This window comes from Callionymus lyra, chromosome 5, assembly GCF_982586985.1.
Source record: "Callionymus lyra chromosome 5, fCalLyr1.hap1.1, whole genome shotgun sequence".
NCBI classification, from domain to species: Eukaryota; Metazoa; Chordata; class Actinopteri; order Syngnathiformes; family Callionymidae; genus Callionymus; species Callionymus lyra.
This window is the reverse complement of record NC_141822.1, coordinates 28,990,669-29,005,878: the sequence shown is the minus strand read 5'-3', so window position 1 is coordinate 29,005,878 and position 15,210 is coordinate 28,990,669. Positions and strand designations below refer to the sequence as shown.

At 38.3% G+C, this 15,210-nt stretch overlaps 2 protein-coding genes across 4 annotated transcripts in view; both read right to left on the bottom strand.

Annotated features, from left to right (window-relative positions):
• raph1b (Ras association (RalGDS/AF-6) and pleckstrin homology domains 1b) overlaps nucleotides 1–7,614 on the bottom strand; it is a 32,394-nt gene extending 24,780 nt beyond the window's left edge. For all 3 annotated transcript variants that reach the window (XM_087791736.1, XM_087791739.1, XM_087791738.1), the window contains exon 1: nucleotides 7,355–7,614. The gene's annotated coding sequence lies outside the window, so the exon portion shown is untranslated. The remainder of the gene's footprint in view (nucleotides 1–7,354) is intronic.
• A 1,235-nt stretch (nucleotides 7,615–8,849) lies between these two features.
• Nucleotides 8,850–13,404, bottom strand: fastkd2 (FAST kinase domains 2). The gene is made up of 11 exons (XM_087792597.1): nucleotides 12,530–13,404; nucleotides 12,360–12,463; nucleotides 12,062–12,170; nucleotides 11,686–11,809; nucleotides 11,157–11,296; nucleotides 10,913–11,085; nucleotides 10,600–10,754; nucleotides 10,289–10,522; nucleotides 10,115–10,208; nucleotides 9,491–9,605; nucleotides 8,850–9,415 (listed from the first exon to the last, which is right to left on the bottom strand). The coding sequence occupies exons 1-11, from the start codon at nucleotides 13,085–13,087 to the stop codon at nucleotides 9,329–9,331; spliced, it is 1,893 nt and encodes a 630-aa protein (XP_087648723.1). The 5' UTR covers nucleotides 13,088–13,404; the 3' UTR covers nucleotides 8,850–9,328.
• Between the last annotated feature and the right edge of the window lie 1,806 nt (nucleotides 13,405–15,210).

Sequence of the window (15,210 nt, the reverse complement as noted above, 5' to 3'; positions counted from 1 at the left end):
GTCAAGGGATTCTCGCACGAGTCAGTCCAACTCATTCAACTGAGCCAGGGTGATCTTCCCTTTTCTAACATAGTAGGTCACTCAACACAGTTGGTGACAGGAAGCCTAGTTTTCCTGCTACATGGAGCACAGTGGGATGTCACTGCCACTACACATTCAAGCCAAAGCCAAAGTGAAAGATGTAGCTGGCAAAGACACTGAAGCGTGACCTCAATGTTTCCAAACAGTTGTACTTCACAAGACATTCAGCTGCCTCGTACAGAATTTTATTGGTCATAAAACTTCTTTCTAAACTCTGTATGACGATCATCTGTTTCCAATTTTTTAGGGCCCCATTTTAAATTTACACAAAGATTCTTGTCAGAGGTGATGGATTTGCACCATTGCACATGATTGCACAGATCGCACCTGTTCCTTTCAGGTGTCAACTAATATTTGCTGGTACTCCTGTGTTTGCCTTACGAGTCTTGTCCTTGTAAAGTATATTCTTGACTGTGTATTGTTTTTGGTTGTTAAAGCGCCTTATGACCCTGATCTAGAAAGGTGCTTTAGAAATAACCTTTACTGACTTACTTACTAATCGAGCAACCACACAGTGTTCCTAGTTAAATTAATCTCAAGAGTCAGTTAGTGACACAGCAAAGGAAAAAATAGGAAAACAAGTTATATTACATATAATCTACTAGTATTTGGGATGGATAAAATAAACCATAATCAAATGATTAAAAAAAAAATCAATGTTGGCATTTAATAAGGAGAGTAATTAGTCTTTTGGAGCATACAGAATGTTTCAGTTTGCAGGTTTCTACAAAATTCTACTTCCCCAAGTTGTTATTGAACAACATTAAACAACCATAAGATAGTTAATTGTATAGTATACACAATAATGTAATTTATGGTATCCCAATGACTATGAGAAAAATGGGACAAAGGATGGGAAGAAAGAATTTTAATTCCATTTAAAATATTCAATGAGCATCCTTTTACCCAAGTAAGCACAAAAGAAGGCGAAAACTCCTGCCATTGAAAAATGTCCTGATTTTATTTGACCAAAAGGGAGAAAAAAAACGCAATTTGTTTACCTTTACAGGCCTAATAAAGTGTAGTAGTAGTATTCATTCTATTAGTGTTGAACAGAAGTGTCACTCACACTATAATCTTTGAAAACAGAACGTTTCTTAAAAGTTGACGGTTCAAATTGTGACAAACAATAAGATAAATGAGTGAGAATGCAAATTATAATTGAAACCATAAGACAGGGGTGTTGGGGTCTAAATCTGTGCTTCTTCCTCTGATGATCTGATAGTTCAGTTATTAAATGTTTATCTTCTTTACCCCTTTAAACTAAATCTACAGTGAATTTGACAGGAATGCCTGGAGTCATTGATGTTTGTTCTCACTAGGAAGCAGGGGCTGTTATAACATTTTTTTCCAAGAGACATTTCACAGCAGGATGACAGGAAACATTCAAGTCTTGCACTCACAATGGCCTATTTGTATCATTTGACATATCAAGCTGGGCAAGTTGTTGTTAGTCTTATGGTGTTTACAAACTGATAAAATGAGTTTATCTCTGCAATAATTTACATCTGCAACCATCTTGACATATTAGGGATCAATAAAGTTTTACCTTACCTTATACAATAGGACACTATGGCTAAATATTGTCGAGTTGAGTCAAGGCATGCAACAATTAAGCTTCTTGAGATTCATGCAATTCTACCTAAATAGGATGGTTGTTAACTATCAAAGATTAAATGCAAAATCTACATGCCATTTCTGATGGTTTATAAGAGTAAGATTAAGTGTAGATCAGTTAAAATAATTAGCCTAGATACCGTATTTTCCGGATTTTAAGTCGTAGTTTTTTTCATAGTTTGGCCGTGGATGCGATTTATACTCTGGAGCGACTTATGTGTGAAATTATTAACTCGTTATTACCGGTATATCATTTCACATGTTATTTTCACACTAAACCGCAAGAGGACGCTCTAGGCCTGTGATGAGAATTTCGACGTAGAAGAGGAAGCACCGCATCTTCTACCTGTGGAGTTAGCGGAGTTGTTTAAAAGTGACACCGAGGATGAAGATTTCATTGGATTTTAGTTATTTGGAGTTACACGGATGGTTTGGTAAACTTCTTAGCATGTTATATATGCTATAGTTATATGAATAACTCTTAATATGTTATGTTAACATACCAGGCACGTTCTCAGTTGTGTCATGTAACGTAAGCATACCGTACAATTATTCAACCTGTTGTTGCCTCCATCTATTTTTATTTTAAATTGCCATTCAAGATGACATGTCTGTTCTTGGTGTTGGATTTTATCAAATAAATTTCCCCCAAAAATGCGACTTATACTCCAGTGCGACTTATATGTTTTTTCCTTCTTTATTATGCATTTTATGGCTGGTGCGACTTGTATTCCGGAGCGACTTATAGTCCGGAAAATACGGTAATTTAGTGTGAGCAAATATTATAATTGCATTGAAATGAATAACAAATATTTGGTCTGCAGAGACATTTTGAACAACTTTGTATCATGTTGAGGATTAAAACTTTTTATTGTCGTTTATTTAACATACCCTTATATATAGTATAAACACATAAGTGGAAGAATTTACATAGCATTCTACTTCCATGCTGACTTCTCACACTGGACAGGTCTTCCATCAGTATGAGGCAATGATGAATATTTACTTTGCTGCTGTGGGCAGCACTTCCTATGATCTTGTTACCTTATCTCAAGCTTTTGCCTCAAGCACTTAGTTCTCATGTGACAATCCTGCCATCTATCCTTTTAGTTCTAAAAGCTGTCCAATACACAGACAGGCCCTCACATCTATTGACCTGTTCCATCGAGGAATGCCGTTTTGAAGCTTTTTGAGGACTTTGTGGTGGAGATATTGTACAGGGTGCTACAAAAAGCGCTATATAAATAAATATTACTTACTTACAGGACACAAATGAGCCAATATCGCAAATCATCTCCCAGTGTGCACTTTCTACGCTGACATCTGAGGCAGCTGTTGAAATTCTAGCAGAGAATTCCCACATGGATGATATTCCCTCTTCCAAATTTGGATGCTTGGATCAATGTCAAGAGATTTCACTCAGGTGGACTCAAGCTTCATGACATAGAGATGACCAGGATTCAAGTATAACACTCGGAACAGCGGGCCGGTTGCTGGGCATCATTAAGTTGAAAGATCGCTTATCATCCTACTTGAGCAGCACATAATTTAGGAGAGAGCTTGTGGATTGATCACCTTAAATGTTCATTGCATGATTTACTGAAAAGTTAGTGACTCTGGGTCAACAAAGGAGTAATTCAACCGTCTTTCTTTGGCATCATGGGATTTAGGGACCAAGTGAAAAAGAATGTTGTCCGTGTCCAATAAATACCTTAACACGTCCAATCATATCGAGACGTAAATAAAAAAATAATAATAATTTGTCTACTCCATAATAACTGCCAAATGGTTTTCCCAGAACTTCTGACTATGTAAAACGTTTGCACAGCATGCAGGCATATGGATAGCATTCAAACTGATGGTGCTAATCCATATTTATACCCGTTTCAAGATCATTAGAGAATGACAGAAAGCTGCACTATTTCCATCTAATGATGGGATAGTCACCATCAATATTCACATGTTTCCACTTCCAGCAAGTGTTTTGTCAAAAACTATATAAGGTTGGGACACCGTTTTATTTAGTGCCTGTTGCCATTATTCCTTTTTTATCCAAAATAGTTATATATATATATAAAAAAACATATATATATATATATATATATATATATATATATATATATATATATATATATATATATATATATATATATGTTTTTTTGTTTTTTTTTTAAGTGTACAATGGTGTCCTTAATGGCTCTTTCTGGACCACAATTTCACTTCAGAACCAAATTTTTAACAAAGCTTAGATTGAAGTTTGAAAAGCAAACAGGAAAAGCCAGGCAGTATCAGGAGAGGTGGAGATTTTCAATATGCAGGCGGGTCAGTCACCCATTCGTCTTTGTTTGCAAATGGCCCAGGCAGCTGCCACAAAAAGGTCAGCAAAATGTTAGCCGAACAAGGCTCCATAGAGACTGGGCCAACGTGCCCAGGAATAGTGGGTGGACACACCTAGATTAAATGGACACTGTCTTAATTCTGTTGCTTGGAATAGCTGTAAAAGTCCACTAGTCAAAATCCTAATACAAAATTACATCTAGAAGATCGGGTTACTGCTCTGGCCCTGGATCAGAGGCCTTGTTTGAAGTGGCATCCTCCCCCTGCCCACTGGTACCCACCCACACCTCTGGCTATAGCATAACAAGGGTAAAATTACATTGGCCTTCACTTTCATAGCCAGTGTCTGGTCTTTAGGATCTTTTGTGCAATCCAGCCTTGTGGACACAGATGGTCTGACAAATGGGAAAAGATCAGTCCTTGTCCACTTTTGAAAGTTTTACATTCGAGAGACGTCCAAACACATATCATCCAAGAATACAGTACATGGCTATAAGAGAGATTTAATAATTCATATTCTGGCCAAAAAGTTTGACAGCCGCTTCCCTCATGAGAGTGCATGAGAGAGAATATGGATGAATGAGCAAAACATCAGGCATGGCCGTCATTCAATTGGCTTAACATGCCTAACATGTGACGCTTCATTGACACAGAAAGCTCTTTTGAACATCTAGATCCTTAGCTGCAGTTTTAAAGGTGAACAGTAAAACATACAGTCTGGCAAAGAGAAATGAAGCACATAAAGAGCATGTTTCAAATGTCCATGCAAGACCAACAGCACATTTTCATTTCAGAGAAAAACGTTTTCTGCACTCCCTCTTTCGTTGAATTCCATTAGATTACAGGGTGTTCAGCAGAGGCTTTTATCGAAGAGACTTCCTAAAGTCAATTAAACAACATTCTGGTGGTTCGTGCGTTGCTGCTCCAACATGTTCATGTTATATAGTGTTTCCATTAAGGGAGAAACAGAAAAATATAAGACCAAATCAAACTAAAGAAATAAAAATATGTATTTCCAGGACAACTGAATAGATTGCTAAAGATAACCTCGACTCGCTTCAGAACCAATTATCTATTCATAGCAATTGAGAGACAAAGATCTTAGTACGCTCGCACCCGAGTCAAGTTAACATATTACTGGCTCAGTTGGTCTTATTATTTAAGCTGCTCAATTTTCACAAATGAGAAGGTTAATCCATGCAATTTTATTTAACAAACTTCATTGTAGACAGTAAGAATCCCTCCTTCAGAAAACACAACAAAAAAATTACAAATTATAACAGAAGAATACAGACATTATACACAGTGTTCTCCTCAATAATACCACTACAGATGGGCAGATTTTAAAATGCACAACAGAAAATGCCAAAAGGCAAAACGGGCAAGAAGAGAAAAACAACAAGACATGCTGGCTGCATCTCTTTCTGTTAGGCCATATACTGGTTTGAAAACTGAAACCAAACTTCCCTCGAGCTAGCAAACATTAGATAAAAGCCATCTGACTGGAGGGCACTCACCACGAGGCCAATAGTTACTCAACCCATTATGTTCACTGTAAACGAACAGGCCACATTGTTACTGTGCCGTCTTTTTGCCTGGGATAGTTCACTTCCAGTCTTTGCGGATGCAAATCAAGTTTGCCCAAGGACACAGACGGTCCATTATAACTTCACCGTGGGGAATAAAAGCTAGGCCAAGTGGCTTCTTCTTGGAGGACATTTTGTTTGTTTTGCTGAATTCAACCCTGAATAGGGGAGATAAAGATGAAAGCTGTCCTTGCATGGCTGCAGCAGTGTAAACAACACAGGTTGAGGGTGAGAACATATGGCAGCCAGCCAGACAGTGGCATGATGGGCACCTTTTTTTTGCAGATGACCTTTGCACTCTAAAGCCAGTGAGGGGTCATTAACTTGTGAGTGCGACTTGCAGCGTGAAAGCTAACAGTGTCAGGTTTTGGGGTTCAAATGAATAAAATACAGACATGTAAAAATTCTGTTTGTATAACAGATTAACTACACTGAAGCTAATTTAATTACCGTTTAACACATGTTCACAGGAGATTAGAAGAACAAACACCAACAGACATTGGGTGAAAAATGGGCAACACAATTATTAATTTACCAAGCAACCAGAGAAAGACAACAACTGACATCTTGTCGGACAAACTGCTAATATTCTTTTGTCTGCAGTGGGTGCTTAAAAAAACCTGCCACTAAGTGGTATTAAAAACCTAGCCATCTTGTTATGCAGATTAATGATATTTCATAATGTTAATCCAAAATGAGCCAAACATTTCAGGCTGGTTATATTACCATGTCAGTTATTGTTTCTCTTTGCCAATATTTGCTTTTTTGTTTACAGAAAAAAGACAGTCAGTAAAATGGAATTGAATGTGGGGTGAATTGAGGATTTTCGAAGATTACAATATTGGCAACCATTAACAACAACAAATATTTAGAATTTAGGTAAATACTTCATTTTATCCTTAAATTTGGATTTGATAAGGAAAATGGGTTAAATGACAAACGAATAAAGGTGCTTCACGCACTGCTGACTCATTCTTTGCAACGGAATACTGTTTACATGTAGCCTAGCCGCTAAAATCGATTAGCTTCGAGGGAGCAGCAGTTAAATTGATAATAGCCTCCGATCAGCTGCTGGATGGACACAGCGGCCAACAAAGAGAACTCACACCCCGATCATCCTCTGTGATCGAACACAGATCCGTTTATCTTGAACCAACCGACGACGTTTTTCGTTCTCAGTCCAACGTAAAAATGTGTCATTTCTTTAACGCATCCAACATTAGCAGGAGAGGCAATAGCTTCTCCCGCTAACCTGGGTGGAGACGATCCATCCCTCTCTGGCCACGGTCAGATAAAACGGCTATGGATACAATTGTCAATAAAAAATGATATTCATGTGAATTAAGTTACCTTTTCTCTTTTATAATGATTTAAAAAATAAAATACGGGTTTCTTGCGATCGGTCATTTTTATCGAGCGAGACGATTTCAATGGCCGTTCATTCAAACAGAGCCACCCACAGAATAAAAGATAATAACATACATATCTTAAAAATACGATTCTTTCTGTGCACATCGTTATTATTTATTTAGTTATTATCAAACGAGTGTCGAGGGAATAAAAACACACATTCGGACTCACGCCCGACAGTATTGTTTGACATCAACTAAAACCCTAAACATTCCCGTAAAAAAAATATTAAACATGAATGTTTAGAGGATGTTTAACGTGGACTGTGTGTCAAGTGTGTGTTAAAATAGAAAAATAGCAGAGAAAGAATAAAGAGCTCTTACCGCTCGACAGGATTCACAAAGAGACTCCGCTCCTCCTGGCTTTTCCAACGGGGGACAGACACGACAGCCCGGGGAGGAGGAGGTCGAAGATATAGGTCCGCCTGGCGCCTTTGCGAAAAATCCTAAAAAGTATTTAAAAAAAACAGCCTAAGTCATTGTCTACTCGTACCCGTTTGGGTTGTACGTTAGTTATCCGCGACGCTCCATAACGGTGTCCCGGAGCAGCGGCAGAGAGACACGCCGAGGAGGTGGCACGCGCAGGAGAGCGTCGCTTCCGGTCCAGCCCAGACTCACGATGCGTTCAGGGAAGGTCAGGAACGTTGGAGCTCGAACAACTTGGAACTGAAAATCCTTTATTTTTCCTCTTGAGTGTATCACTTTATTTACTTTAAATGTGATAGGAGTCAACAAAATTCTGCATATATAGAAAGAAAAAAATATATAGAAAAAAAACAATACTTTACCTTAATGTTTACCTGTTTATCACAGGATGACGTTCCATTTTCTGTATCTTCTGTATTCACATCACAACGGAAGGAATCAAATTGATCTTGTGCCTCTTCTTGCAGGGACTGAAAAAGTGAAACTGAGTCTTAACTATCTCTCTGTGCCATTAGCCAGCACTTAACTTTAAGTATTAATGAATGAACCAGGGGCCAACAATTGCGACTTTATTTATGTGATCAATAAACCTACCGAGAAACTGCAGTGTTATATTATTATGTAATAAAAAGTGAGTTATTTAGAAATAATTTACAGAACAATGGGGAAAAAGTTTCTCCTTAACCTTAAAATAGATATAATATCAAAGCTTGGTAGTGGGCAGCTAACAGGAGCCAGCAGTTGAAGTAAAGAGGTCCAGAATTCACCCTAGAATACCTTTTCCCAATTTAAAAATGTTAATATCAATTTAAGATATTCCGCCCGTTTTTAAGGGCTCTAGGGCGAACTAGGTGAAAACTTTGAGTCTATGAGCCACAAGCCAGGCAATTAAAATCCTTAAGGATGTCATGAAATGTTGTTAAAGTCAGCGGGGGACCAAACATGTTACCCCATTGAACTGATTACAGCTTTTTGTGTAGTGGGGGTTCACATTAGAGCCCATAATGGACCCCTGCTTTGGTTCCTATGGATGTTCATTTTAAGACAAAGAGGACTTGCAGCAGATATAAGATTTATGCCCGTCATCCAAATGGGCACATGGAATTACTAAACCCCATTCTGGGGATGTTTCTAACTTCCCTAATATCTCTGCAAAAATCCTCCAGCATCATGTTCCTATGCTTGGTTATGAAAATTGGAACACTTTCTCTGTGATATGGGTTGTTATAATATATTGTTGGTCTATAAATGTTTAAACACTCGTTGAGAAGCATAACAGACAAGGAGGGAATTTCCATAAATCCCATGTTCAAATTAGTATCAGGCAGATTAACACTCCAGTAAAAGAAGCAACAATATAGAACACTTTTAAATGAAAAGCCAAACCAGTGTGAAGGTCTTCAAAGAAATGTATTTGACATCTAGAATAATCCAGAGAAGCATAAAGATCATGGGTTTTGAAATACCTATCTCACATGACACACAGAATGTGCACAATGCACATACAATTTCACATTACACAAAAATAAAAATATCAAGAACTCTTTTTCTCTTTGCTTCTTTTCCATCTTTAATAATATCTTGTGTAATGATAGTTGAAACTTATTGAGTTTAATTCTGTTGACTGCAGTTAAAAATCTTTGATCGTAGTGGAAAAATTATATTGCTGGTGAGTGATATATACAAAACAAAAATGTGTTTTACTCAAAGTGTATGATTGTTAAAAAAGGGACACATTTACTGAAATTGATGTAAGGGAAAAGGTGAGATTGAAACAAATAAATAAACCATTGAAAAGATGTGCGCACCTTTATGATAACATTAACTTTTAATAGAAATTTTTTAAAAGGATTTTTAGCAACAACCACTCATTTATATTTCAGTTGTAACATGTTGTATGCCATTTTCTGGAAAGATTTGTTTTTTCAGAGACGCCGTCCGTTTGTCCTTCTGCAACACCTAAAAAAAACACGTGGTAAATGTAAAAGAAACCTTCACTTTGTGAATGTGTGGCTGATCTTAGATTGACCTCACCAGTAACGGGTCATATCCCAGGATCTTTAAGTGGCGAATTTTCATCGCCAGACGTCCACGAGGATGAGTTGTCCCCATACAGACATTATTTGGAGTGATATACAAAACTGCAAATCTACAATGTCAAGAAAAGAGTCATTGTTTTTTTTTGTTTTACAAACCTCTATCAAAATACAACATCACCTACAACTTAACAGCCTTATCAATTAAATAAACTAATACTACTACACTACTAGGTAATTAAGCCACTCAAAACCACAAAATAGACCTTTAGATAAGTTCTTCCAATTCATTTTCATTTCCTCTCAGTTCTCTTCATTTTCATCAGTGCAATGAGAAGACAAATGCGTATTTTACATATTAATAATGCTCAAGATAGAAGGTTATTTAAACTATTTCATCTTCTTACTGTGATTAAATGGCTAAATGGGCATACATACATGAAAATTACTAATAACAGACCAAGAATTTAAAATACAGTTCGTCTTTCACAAAAGCAAATAAGAAAACAATTAACGTAATTGTAAGTATCTGGTATGTGACTTGGGTCTATTTTGAAAAGTAACGTTTTTTTTAATCTGTTAGAGTAGTGAAGTGAGGAAGACCTTATTTCAAAGCGCTTACTTTTTGGCGCCCTCTGCTGGTGTCGCGTCTTCTGTTGAACTGCTGGAATCGGCTGAAAGGGTTTGACTCAAAGGGGGTTTCGTTACAACATAATCTGAAATTAAAATCATCACTTTAAGGAAAAATGAAAATGAAAAATTTAAGTTAAGTTAAATGTCCTTTTTTGATTCTTACCAATGACGTAAAAGTTTTCCACCAATACTTTTGCCTGGAGTCTCACGTTCTCCTGATTTTTTATCACGGAGTGGAGTTCTTGCTCAAGTTTCCCCAAAAAAAACAGATGTCCATCGTTTATCTTGCCCAGTAGAGACATTGGTACACTCAGTCGCTCCAGGAGAACTGGTTGATCCAGATTAATGCACAAGGAGATAGTATGTAGCATCGTCTGTGACCACCTGTCCGTTGTGTCTGAAAACGTTAACATTGAGTGAATTATCCAGCGGTTTACAGTAGAAATAAAGGTGCTTGAGTGAGAACTAAGCTACCGATAGTCTCCAGCGTGCCGTCACACAGAAGCCTCTTCAGGGGTTCATGAGGAAAGTGGTTCAAGAGACAAAAGTAATAAACGGTCTTCATGAGCTCGAAAGTTGACATTTTAGGGAGATGGTCGTCCAGAGCCTGAGTGAGGGCTTCAAGGAACCTGATGAAAACACACACACTTGTTTCACAACCCCAATCCGCTGTCAGTTCATTGATTTAAAAACAGACCTAGACTACAGTAAGGTGCAGGTATGGTACTGATCTATAAAATACAAATATATACAATACATGTTTACAATGACAATCAATTTTTCCTACTGCTGTCTCTTTTCTTTCAGGTCAAAGTTCAGGGACGAGTACACCTTAACCACACAAAGGATGTCTTTCAGTGCCAAAGTTTTTGGACTCTGGATGACTCTCTCGGCAAAAGCTTCCATCAAGGCAGAGGGACAGAAGCGCATTTGGTCAAAATAAAACAGAAGTGTTAAGACCTGAAGAGACGGTGAAAAGCAGAATTCAGGATTTTAAGTCAGACAACTTTAAGTGGATTATACTGTACAACCTCCATGTTGGTCCGACTTTCAAAATGGCAGGAGAAGTTGTCTGAGATGTCCTTGAAGAATTTGACGTTTTTGAAGGAAAGATCTTTATAGACACGCACGAATTGCCTCAATTGATGATAGGGGATTCCACATAGCTCCTCTGTTTGAGAGTGAATAAGAAATGTGTTGAATTAGTATGTAATGAGAAGGATTTTCAGAATGAAAATATTGTAGTTAGGAATGCACCGATCCGATACTGGAATTGCATATTGGTCCAAACCAGCTTCTCCAAATCGGATCGGCTATAGGTTAAAAGGCTGCGATCCACGCATCCGATCCAAGCTGTTTTTACCAAGTATATTTGCGCTGACGTCATGATTAAAGTACTGGCTCACAGCAGCAGCTCTACTACGGTGAAGATGTGAGCTGTATTCGCTTAAATGTAGCAAATATCGTTTAAGTCAAGATAAAAATAACTGTTCTGGGCGACTTCAAAATATACGAAGTGTTTTTGGTCATTGTTTTACATAAATACATAAGAAAACTCACCAAGGATTTTCTTAGAACAAACCTCCAATAGGGGTTTGTAGCGCAGGTCAATGGCTTTCATGGTAATCAGCATGTCGTGGGTGTCTGTCAGACTGAATGAATCTGACATCAACAAAGCCTTTCTCTGGAATAGACAATGTTGGCATTCTTTTAAAGATGATTAAAATTGAGAAAAACATCCCTCAGTTACAACAATCCCACACATAAAACTACAACTGACCCATATTGGTCATTCTTTCCTGTTTTTAAATTACACATTTTAAAGACATTTTAATGTAAAAGAAAAACCAGGCTACAAGGATCAAGAAATGTTTCTCGCAGAGTTATTTGAAATGCTCATAATTGCAATATTGACCATAAACAACAAGGCACGTACCAAAAGTTGTAGTTTCAAGGATATAGGCGCATCTTTAACCAGTAAAGGCACGAATTTCTGGATCCCATTAAGACTTTCAATCTGTGTGATGCGAGACCTGACGATCATCCTGGATCAAAATAGGAACAATTTAGATTTTCAAGATAAAGAAATGCCACTTTTTCAAGATTTGAAACTACGATTACTGGGTAACAGGAATCAATAGAGACACAGATTTTTTTTTAATCTTTCTAAACATTTTCAAAGTCAGCAATCATTCATGTTTAAAAAATGCTCTCCACAAAAAAAAAGATCTCACCAAATCCCTGTTTTGAGGTCATTGACAACGGCCGTCTTCTCCATATCTTCCAAAACCATAGTCAAAAAGCTCAAATATTTCTCATTGAAGCTGTTCAGTCTCTCCTGTGAAATATACAGATAAGAAATTAAGAAAACCTGTGTGACTGTCAAGTCAGGGTCGTATACTACCATGCAGGTGAGGAGGAACCTCTGGACAACCTGGCTCTGATGCGGAACACCAAGTCTCACTAAAGAGTGTAGACTATGGACCAGAAAACTAACCCTCATGGTACTGCTGCTTTGGATGGCTAACTGTAAAAACTTGCCAAGCTCTGGGTGGGCGAACATCAACTGGAGTTGTTCGTGCCGTTGCTCAACTGGAATGCACTCGATGGTGGCCCACATCTGGATCAGGCTTCTCCCCACATCATTGGCATTCGTGAGGGAGGACCTACAGGTGAGGTCCAGCACGGCTGACGGGGAGCCACAGCTCTCTAGGTCCATGAAAGGCGACTTTTGAAATGTCCCATCTGTAGAGTGTTTAGACGACACACGTTCCTCTGCTTCCTCGATCATTTCAGAGAAGAACCTAACGGACATGTGCGTCATACGTGTTTTGTCTTGAGCATTAGATAAGTGATGAAGGAAGGAAATGTCTCTCCTCGGCAAAACATCCCATAACAATCGGTTTCTGCAGAACCGTGAGCACATTGTTCTCAGGATCCCCCGCGATAGCCAGACAGACATTATCAAACAGTGGACGAGGATATTAAATAAAAAACTTAGGCCACTATAAGGATAAACTGGATCTATATTGTGCAAGTGTTCAAAAGTTTTCTTGACAAGACTATTGAAGGTTACAGTCAACACAACACAAGTTTATGTTATCTTTCCAAAGAAACGCTAAGACTTCCTGTCCTTATAGCAACATTTCCTTCGGTTGAATGGCATTCTCAACTATAAATAATTCAAAAGTACAACAAAATGCTTTTTATGAACACGCTGGTAGTTACTGTTGTCACTGCACTCTTCTATCCCGTGTGCCTGCCGAGTCGCTACTTACTGACGTCATTTCCTACCAGCATGTTGTTGCATCCAAACATCGCGAGAGTTCATAAACGTTTACCGTTGAGTTTGTCGTTCTAATAGAAATAAACGATCGCTATTATTTAACCGTTTGTAACATTGTTCATTTAACTGTATTTCAATACATGCACACTCTAATCATTAATAATTAACTATATATTTGTTTTAAATATTCTTTAAATCGTACTTAAATTAAGACAATTAGTTGGTATACTAGTAAATAAGATATTTATTCTTCAAACAGTAGGGAAATTTGAATATTATTCTTATTTTTCGAAATAAGCCTGGAAATATTCAGAATTTTAATCATTAGTGTGGTATTTCCTTCCTTATTCCGTTTTAGGTATACTGTACATTTTTGGTTTCTGCAATGGGCTCTTTAGTGGCAGATTAAATTAAGTTAAAATGTATACGGGAAAAAATAATACATCTTTAAAGTCATTCATACTCGTTTTGAATTGGAATATTCATTTTTTTTGTATAATCAAACTACAATCAAAACTTTCAAACCAAATAGATTATGGATTTATTTGATCACCAAATTTGACTATTGTTTTGCTTGTAACAATTAATTTCTTTAAAATTAAGATTGTGCGATGTTCTTATACATCCATGTTTGGACGCTAGTAGGAATTGAGGTAATGAAGTAGGGAGTTGGCCCACAGGAGGGAAAAGCGCACTGCCAACTGTAAGTCTTCTATTTTTATTCAAACGCAAATCTTTAATACAAACATTCAGGACCAAACAAAAAGGCAAAGGACACCTACAGGAGGAGAAGCTGGGTGGGGAACAAATTAGAGAGGTCTGGGATGGTGTTCATACCATCATGTGCAAGACCCCCTGCAGTTTGCATACCGGCCCGCGGTTGGTGTAGAAGATGCCATCCTTCACCTCCTGCATCGGACCTACTCCCACCTGGATAAAGTAAGCGGCTCAGTGAGGATCCTGTTCCTGGACTTTTCTAGGGTCTTTAACACTATCCAACCCACTCTGCTCCAGGACAAACTGACACAGATGCATGTGGACCCTGGTCTGGTCTCCTGGATTTCGGAATATCTTACCGATCGACCACAGTATGTCAGGCTGAAGGACATCACGTCTGACACTGTGGTGTGCAGTAGAGGAGCACCTCAGGGGACAGTGCTGGCCCCTCTCCTCTTTACCATCTACATTTCAGACTTCTGCTACAACTCAGAGCTGAGTCTCGTCCAGAAGTATGCTGATGACACTGCCATTGTTGGATGCATCAGGGACAACAGCGAAGACGAGTACAGAAGTCTGATACGTGACTTTGTGGACTGGAGTGAGAGGAACCACCTGCAGCTGTACACCTCAAAGACCATGGAGCTGGTCTTGGACTTTGAGAGGTCTAGGACAAAGCCATGTCCAGTGTCCATCAGAGGTGACGAGGTGGAGATAGTTCAAGTACCTCGGTGTGTGGCTGGACAGTAAACTGAACTGGTCCTGCAACAAAGACCATGTCTATAAGAAAGTTCAGAGTAGGCTGTATTTTCTGAGGAGGCTCCGATTATTTAACATCTGCAAGAAGCTCCTGTTCTATGCTGTGGTGTGTTGGGGTGGGAATGTGTCCAAGAGGAGTGTCAACTGGTGACAGTTGCTGAGAGGAAATCACACGACAAACTACTGTCCATCATGGATGATGACAGTCATCCTCTCAACACTGTCATCATTGAGCAGAGAAGCAGAATGAGTGCATGAATGCTCCTTCCCAGGTGCAAAACAAATAGACTCAAGGACTCATTCATTCCTCGGGCTATTCAATT

Bases quoted from the DNA above. Each gene is read 5' to 3' on its own strand.
- fastkd2 (XM_087792597.1), bottom strand. From the start codon at position 13,087: ATGTCTGTCTGGCTATCGCGGGGGATCCTGAGAACAATGTGCTCACGG. The intron at 12,171-12,359 runs GTGAGATCTTTT...ATTTTGATCCAG, and splicing joins GACCTCAAAACAGGGATTTG to GATGATCGTCAGGTCTCGCA. The intron at 11,297-11,685 runs GTGAGTTTTCTT...ACTCTCAAACAG, and splicing joins TTGTTCTAAGAAAATCCTTG to AGGAGCTATGTGGAATCCCC.